At 45.5% G+C, this 8,099-nt stretch overlaps 1 protein-coding gene and 2 non-coding genes across 3 annotated transcripts; 2 read left to right on the top strand and 1 right to left on the bottom strand.

Moving 5' to 3' along the window:
* The first annotated feature begins 309 nt into the window (after positions 1-309).
* Positions 310-2,126, top strand: LOC123161702 (galactoside 2-alpha-L-fucosyltransferase-like). Its single transcript, XM_044579511.1, has 2 exons — positions 310-474; positions 601-2,126. Exons 1-2 carry the CDS (start codon positions 357-359, stop codon positions 2,085-2,087), a joined length of 1,605 nt encoding a protein of 534 aa, XP_044435446.1. The 5' UTR covers positions 310-356; the 3' UTR covers positions 2,088-2,126.
* Positions 2,127-5,733: 3,607 nt separating this feature from the next.
* Positions 5,734-5,806, bottom strand: TRNAA-UGC (transfer RNA alanine (anticodon UGC)). The gene has a single exon. It is a non-coding gene; the product is annotated as a tRNA-Ala (tRNA).
* A 303-nt stretch (positions 5,807-6,109) lies between these two features.
* Positions 6,110-6,215, top strand: LOC123163368 (small nucleolar RNA Z279/snoR105/snoR108). Its single transcript, XR_006481875.1, has one exon. It is a non-coding gene; the product is annotated as a small nucleolar RNA Z279/snoR105/snoR108 (small nucleolar RNA).
* The last annotated feature ends 1,884 nt before the right edge of the window (positions 6,216-8,099 follow it).

The raw sequence follows: 8,099 nt of genomic DNA, 5'->3' as shown, positions 1-8,099 counted from the left end.
TCTCTCCCATATCACGTGCTGGCTCGCCTACCCAAAAGAGTCAACGCCAGAACCTGCCCCAGCTTGACGCAAAGTAGAGTAGCATCCAAAACGAAATGGCCACACATTTTTTGACATGATGCAACGCAACTCTAATGGATCGATCCAACGTATACACGTACACCGCACTCCAATCGAACGTGTACTTTTTTTCTTTTGAGATGCACTCCAAGACGCACTTTTAATTTGCTCCCATGACAAGTTAGGGATCATGTTAAAAACCATGCATGGGGCTTTCGCGTCTCGATCGTACGGAGACGATGGAGAAGAAGTCGGACGATCGGCCGGCGAGGAGGAGGGATGGCAAGGAGGAGAGGATGGGCAGGGCGGGCGTGGTGCTCATCGTGTGCCTCTGCACGCTGCCGTTCCTGGTGTTCCTCTTCCGCGCGCCGGCCGTCTGGCACAACGCCGCCAAGCTCACCGCCACAGCCGGAGGTACACAGCAAGTTCTCTCTCTTGTGACCAAATAAATGTGTGTGACACGTGTTTGTTTGCAAACGTACGTGGAGATAAAGCTTATTACAAGAAGTTGTCGTGCTTGATGATCGGTCGATCCCTCAGGGTTAGTGAACGTCTCTCGTCCAAGCGTCGCCGGCGGCGGCGCAGACGAGCTCTTCGGCGGCCTGCTCGCGCCGGGCTCCGACCGACGCGCGTGCCTGAGCCGGTACCAGTCCCCGCGTTACTACAAGCACTCCCCCTACGCGCCCTCGCCGCACCTCTTGCAGAAGCTGCGCGACTACGAGGCTCGGCACAAGAAGTGCGGCCCCGGCACGCCGCCGTACGCCAAGTCCGTCGATCACCTCAGCTCCGGCAGCAGCAGCACGGAGGACGATGAGTGCAACTACGTCGTGTGGATCCCCTACAACGGCCTCGGCAACCGGATGCTGTCGCTGCTGAGCACGTTCCTGTACGCGCTCCTCACCGGCCGCGTCCTCCTCGTGCACTCCACCGACGACTTCACCGACCTCTTCTGCGAGCCGTTCCCCGGCGGGACCTGGGCGCTCCCGCCGGACTTCCCCGTCGCGGACATGTCCCGGCTCGGGGCGCGCTCCAACGAGTCGTACGGGAACCTCCTGGACGGCAAGAAGATCTCCAACGACCCGGCCAAGGCGACGGCGCGGTCGGTGCCGCCGTATGTGTACCTGCACCTGGCGCACGACCTCCGGCGCTCGGACCGGCTCTTCTACTGCAACGACGACCAGCTGGTGCTGGCCAAGGTGAACTGGCTGCTGCTGCAGAACGACTTCTACTTCGTGCCGGCGCTGTACGACATGGCCGAGTTCGAGGGCGAGCTCCGGAGGCTGTTCCCGGCCATGGAGAGCGCGTCGCACCTCCTCGGCCGGTACCTGTTCCACCCGTCCAACTCGGTGTGGGGCATGATCACGCGCTACTACCACTCGTACTTGGCCCAGGCGGACGAGAGGATCGGCGTGCAGATCAGGATGTTCTCCTGGGCATCCATCCCCGTCGACGACATGTACGACCAGATCATGGCGTGCTCCCGGCGGGAGCGCATACTGCCGTACGTCGATGGCGACGAGGCGAACACGACGAGCACCGCGGCCGACGGCTCCAACAAATCCAAGGCCATCTTGATCGCGTCGCTGCAGGGCGAGTACTATGAGAGGATCAAGTCGACGTACTACGAGCACGCGGCAGAGGGCGGGGGCAGGGTGGGGGTGTTCCAGCCGAGCCACGAGGAGCGGCAGACGATGGGGCAGCGGTCGCACAACCAGAAGGCGCTGGCGGAGATCTACCTGCTCAGCTTCTCCGACGTGCTGCTCACCACGGGGATATCCACCTTCGGCTACATGAGCAGCAGCCTCGCGGGGCTGCGCCCCACAATGCTCATGATCGCCAAGGACCACAAGGTGCCCGAGACGCCGTGCGTGCGCGCCGTGTCCATGGAGCCGTGCTTCCACATGACGCCCGATGTCAAGTGCCGGGGCAAGGCGGTGAACAAGGAGGAGCTGTCTCGGCACGTCAAGGAGTGCGAGGATGTACCCAAAGGGATGAAATGGATTAAAGGTATCAAGTTAGTTGATTAGAAATTAACTGGTCATCAACCCGTGTATCTCAAACCAATAGTGCATATTTGCCAATGATGAGTCGACTCAATTTTTTTAAATGGATTGCTAAATCTCAATCGATGCTAATTCGTGACGACAGGAAAATCACACGTTGTTGTGTGTGATGAGGTAAGCCGAGTGCAAATTATCATGTACTCGGCTAATGTAAGCGATAATCTTACACCTACGAAAAAGATTACGAAGGCCTACGTAAATTTCCTATCTAAACCTATCGGTCCCCTGATTTTAACAGGGGGTGGACCCCTTCCCCTCTACTGATCCAGTTAATGAAAAATCTTATCTGCCGCATTCTGCGGCAGATTGTCGACGCTTCGCACCGACGGGAGTGACCAGCGATCGACATAGGACAGCCCAATTATCAGCAAAGTACGCACTATAGTAGCAGGCGGTTTTTGGAATGTTTCAGTCAGTTTTTTCTCGTTTTAGAAACCTTCTAGAAGGTAAAGGAAGGTTCGTGAACCGGTTTTATAGCTTCCTTTGTTTCTTTTTCGTTATTTTCCAGTTTTTTCTATAATTTTTTTCAGTTTTCTTTCCTTTTATGTTTTTATTTTCTTTGTTTCTTTTTTCTTTCCTTTGTCATTTTCATTTTTTAACAAATCTTTAGAAATAATAAGAAATACTTCAGTTTTTCAAATTTTGTTCACCAATTTCAATAAATGTTCAGAAGTTCAAAGATTGTTTACTTTATTTAAAAAAAATCAATACTAGAAATTTTTTAGAGTCTCCAAATTTTGAAAAATGGTTCCATTATCTAATTTTTTTATGTATTAAAAACTGTTCGCATTTTCAAATTTAGTTTAGGATTTCCAAATTGTTCATGAGTTAAAAATTTTGTTCTGTAAATTCAAAAAATGTATGGGATATTTAATTTTTTGTTCCCATGTTCAAAGTTTTTCTCTAAATTAGAAAATATTCAATATTTCAACAAAATGTTTGGGATTTCAAATACTTTTTGTTCCCATGTTCAAATTTTGTTCCCAATTTCACAAATTTTGTTCTCACTTTCATAAATCAAAAAAAATTGCGTGATAAATTTGGTTCATGAATTAAATTTTTTTCAGGATTTTAAAAAATTACATTTTAGAAATTTTTTCTCAAATTCTAAAATGTTCCAGTTTTCAAATTTTGTTCGCAAATTCAGAAAACTTTCTTGTTTTTATATATTTTTTGAAAATTGAAAAATGTTTGAGAATTTTGAAAAAAAAATCCTGTTTACTAAATTTGTTCACAAATTCAAAAAAAAATCATGTTTCCAATTTTTCACAAATTAAAATATGTTCAGGATGTTCAGAAAATGTTCCTATTTTGCAAATTTGTTCAAAAATTCAGACAACGTTCTTTTTTAAAAATGTTAAACTTAAAAAAAAATGTTTACAATGTTGAAAAGTGTTTGTGTTTTATAAAACACTCAGGGTTGTTTCAGAAAAATAAAAACTGCGTTCTGAATTTCTAAAAATATATCGGATCTGTGATGGATGTTTGGTATTTAATGCTTTAGGCTGCTCTTTGTTCAATAACCTTTGTTAGCTCAACTGGTTGTGGCGTGTGGACTCTTCCAAGAGATCCTGTGTGCTGTTTCTTTCATGGGGTGGCCCAGGTAGACACTTGCCTATGCGAACCTGCGGCTGTTTGCCGCAAAGAGCGGCATATAGGAGTTTCCCCAATTAAATCCTTCCACGTTACCCATTGCGTAGATCATGTAACATTTTTTACGTAGCTCAAGCATTACTCCTAATATAAGTGTAAACCGAGTATCAGCAAAATAGCACCCGGCTTACATAGGTCACTCGGCTTATCCAGATGTAAATCGAGTTCCGCTCAAAAAACACTCGGCTTATCCAGATATAAATCGAGTCCCGCTTAAAAAACACTCGGCTTACATAAAAAACTCGGTTTATCCCGCGAAAAACACTCGGCTTACATGCAAGACTTGGCAAAATAGACTAAGGCGACCCGTAAAGTCGTTGGATTCCGAAGGGGCCAAATTTAGTCTAAAGTTTTAGGTTTCGAAACTTAAATTTTCGTTGTTCGCTCATACCAAGTTTCAGCAGTTGAAACTTAGCGAAGTTTTAAAAATTCATCAAAACATGTTCAAAATGGAACTTATTTAAAAGCCCTCATCAAAAGGAACACGAATACACAAACAACTTAGTTTAGGTTTGGTTCAAAAGGTATGAAAATTTGAAAATCAAAAGCCAAAAAATATTAAGGTTGCGTGCCCCGACACTGCGTGCCACTAATCCCCTCCCGAGTATATCAACTGTCTTGGTGCTAGAAGTCAAAAATGCACACTAAACAATGGATAATAATCAAGCATGGCTTCGGCCATTGAATCAACAGTTTTGCTGAAGCACATCTAGATGTACTCTAATATTGCACATCTAAGTCTTATGCCATTGATTCTACGTTAAGATTCGTGCAATCTTTTTCTAAATGATTGTTGTAATATTAAGGTAAATATAGCTTACCACTCATGTCAAGTGGTATCAAATGATCATCTTATGTCTCACAAGGAGGAAATTCCTACTGTATATACTGAAAACTGATACTCCCTCCGTTCCATAATGTAGTGCCTATAGATTTTTGCAAAAGTCAAACATTACAAACTTTAACCATATCTATAAAGAAAAGTAGGTACATCTAGAATACCAAATGGACATCACTGGATACATCGCGAGTTATATTTTCAGAATGTATATGTTTGATATTGTAGATGTAGATAGTTTTCTCTATACACTTGGTCAAAGTTGGCAAAGTTTGACTTTCATAAAAATCTATAGGCACTACATTGTGGAATGGAGGGAGTATAGAACAGCGGCATGAAATTTTTTTGATAAAGAGGATATAGGAAAAAAAATCAACGGTGATATACCTTAATAATGGCGCAAAACATAGCATGGAGATAGATTGAGAATAGGTGAGAAAAATACCTTAAAAAATGCACACTAAACAGTGGATAATAATCAAGCATGGCTTCGGCCATTGAATCAACAGTTTTGCTGAAGCACATCTAGATGTACTCTAATATTGCACATCTAAGTCTTATGCCAACGTTAAGATTCGTGCAATCTTTTTCTAAATGATTGTTGTAATATTAAGGTAAATATAGCTTACCACTCATGTCAAGTGGTATCAAATGATCATCTTATGTCTCACAGGGAGGAAATTCCTACTGTATATACTGAAAACTGATACTCCCTCCGTTTCATAATGTAGTGCCTATAGATTTTTGCAAAAGTCAAACATTACAAACTTTGACCATATCTATAAAGAAAAGTAGGTACATCTAGAATACCAAATGGACATCACTGGATACATCGCGAGTTATATTTTCAGAATGTATATGTTTAATATTGTAGATGTAGATAGTTTTCTCTATATACTTGGTCAAAGTTGGCAAAGTTTGACTTTCATAAAAATCTATAGGCACTACATTGTGGAATGGAGGGAGTATAGAACAGCGGCATGAAATTTTTTTGATAAAGAGGATATAGGAAAAAAAATCAACGGTGATATACCTTAATAATGGCGCAAAACATAGCATGGAGATAGATTGAGAATAGGTGAGAAAAATACCTTAATAATTGCGCAAAAACAACAATTATGGAGATGCGGGGGATCGAACCCCGTGCCTCCCGCATGCAAAGCGGGCGCTCTACCATTTGAGCTACATCCCCATGCTTGTACATTTCTTCTAAATTATGCTATTAAAACTTTTAAGCACTGTCCTACTTCTGCGGCGCGAAAACTTACCTGCATGGGCCAATGTTTTACATATGATGACCGGCCCACAACCCACATATGATGGCTCTTGCAGGTTTAACCATTGGCCTCCACAAAACTTGTCCAGCGTGCAGGGTTTAGCGAGGTTGGAGAGTCATATTAGTCCCACCTCGGCCGCAGGGAGTGAGCGCGTGGACAGATGGTGTAAAAGAACGGACCTGGGTGCGTCCAGTATAATCGTGCCTTCAGGCAGCAAAGGGAAATGAGGAGTGGTACAGGCTCGCTAAATTATGCGAGAGGGGTGCCCGCCCCAATAAGCCTGTTACGACACTGGGGCATCCCCGTAATTTACCATCTGATCCTGAATACAAATTTAATGCATTTCTTGTTTGTGTTTACTTTCCTTTGTTTGTTTTTTATTACATTTGAAATTTAAATCCTTGGTTTAGATTTTGATTTGGTTCACCAAAAGTTTGATTTGATTATTTCTTTTTTGGTTTTGGTTGATCTTTTTTTATGTGGTTGACGGTTTTGATCGGAAGCCCAGGTCGGCCCGCTCACGGCATAGATGCTTCCCTCAGTTGAGCTTTCATTCCAACTTAATACTAGCAAGGGGAACATCTTATGTGGTCTCTACTTAGTTCCTTCGGTCTTTTTTAGATTGCATATAAGAACAACTCCAATGTGCCGCTCCGTTTTGTCCGCGCGTATCTGTTTGGATTGTCGCAGACTAAAAAGTCAGTCCAACGCACCGATCCAAGCGGACGCGCGTGACACGTGTACTCCTCCCCTTGGCCTGTTAGTCGATGGCACATTGGCCATCCTCTGCCCCGCCCCGTCCCGTCGCCGCTGCCTCCCAGTTTCAGTGTGTCTGCCAGCAGTCCGTGCCTCCACACCTCTTCCCATGCCGCCTTTGCCGGGCCACAGCAGCTCCCCCCCCCCCCCCGACACACACACTCCGACGTCTCCCCCTGTGGCCTCGGACAACTCCTTCGTCCAACACCGCCCCGCTGACGCCGCCACGCTCGTCGGGCGTCGCCAGGCCAGCCACCTGGTCCAGGGGAGGCACGCACTTCTTCACCGGCCAACTTCTTCGTCGATGCCCGCAAACTGTTCGACAGTTTGCCTTAAGGTACAAGTGGACTTTGCCAACGCGTTCTTTTTCCACAATTTTTGTGCGACTCCTACGATTTCTCATTCGATGATGAGGAGACACTGACTGCTGTGTTGGTCCATGAGCACCTTAATAGGCAACAGTGTTGTTTCGGGGCTCGATCCCGGGACACATTCCGGCGTTGAATCGTAACCGAGGGAGCGGCCATTTGCTTCTTTGAAAGGACTACTTTGACACAACCAACCCGCTGTTCAAACATCAAAATTTCGACGATGTTTCCGTATGGCTAGGCATGTTTTCAACTGTATTAGAGAGGGGGTGGTTGGATACGATAATTATTTTGAGTGCAAAGAGGATGTCTTGAAAAGATTGGCTTCTCATCTTATCAAAAATGCAATGCAGCTATCCAGATGTTTGCATACAGAGTGCCCGGTGATCTCATTGATGAGTACATCTGTATGAGCGAGTCGACGTGCCTAGAGTCCGTATACAGGTGCTGCAAGGCTGTGATTGTTGTGTTTGGCCCTGAATACTTGAGAGTCGACTGCTGAAGATACAGTCCGCTTGTTGGCAATGAATGCCAGTAGGGGCTTCCCACTGATTAACTGACCGATTCACCAATTAATCGCTACTCCCAAGCCGACTGAGCAGCTTTCCTTCTGCTTGGACAGGTGCAGCCCTGACATGGCCCCTATACTGCCCCTATACTGTAGGAGTGGAAGAACTTTCCTTCTGCTTGGTAAGGGCAGTATAGGGGCCATGTCAGGGCTTGCACTGTCATACCTGAGGCAGTGACCTCACAAGATCTCTGGATCTGACACTCTTTTTTCATGCCGGATCGCACAATGATATCAACGTGCTTCAACCCTCGCCGGCGTTTGCAACGCTTGCCAAAGGCAACTGCCCGCCGATGAATGCTAACACCAACGGCCACAACTACAACAAAGGCTACTGCCTAGGTGACGATATCTATCATCAATGGACCACTATTGTGAAGACAATCCCCAACCCTGTCGGAGAGAAGAGGAAAAGATTTGCCCAAGACCAAGTGAGTGCTACAAAGGATGTCGAGCGTGCCTTTGGTGTTCTGCAATCTCGATGGGGCATCGTTCGGTATCATGCTAGAATTTGGA

Source organism: Triticum aestivum, chromosome 7B (genome assembly GCF_018294505.1).
Source record: "Triticum aestivum cultivar Chinese Spring chromosome 7B, IWGSC CS RefSeq v2.1, whole genome shotgun sequence".
In the NCBI taxonomy this organism is placed as follows: Eukaryota; Viridiplantae; Streptophyta; class Magnoliopsida; order Poales; family Poaceae; genus Triticum; species Triticum aestivum.
The sequence above is the reverse complement of the archived record's forward strand: the minus strand, read 5'-3'. Positions and strand labels throughout refer to the sequence as shown.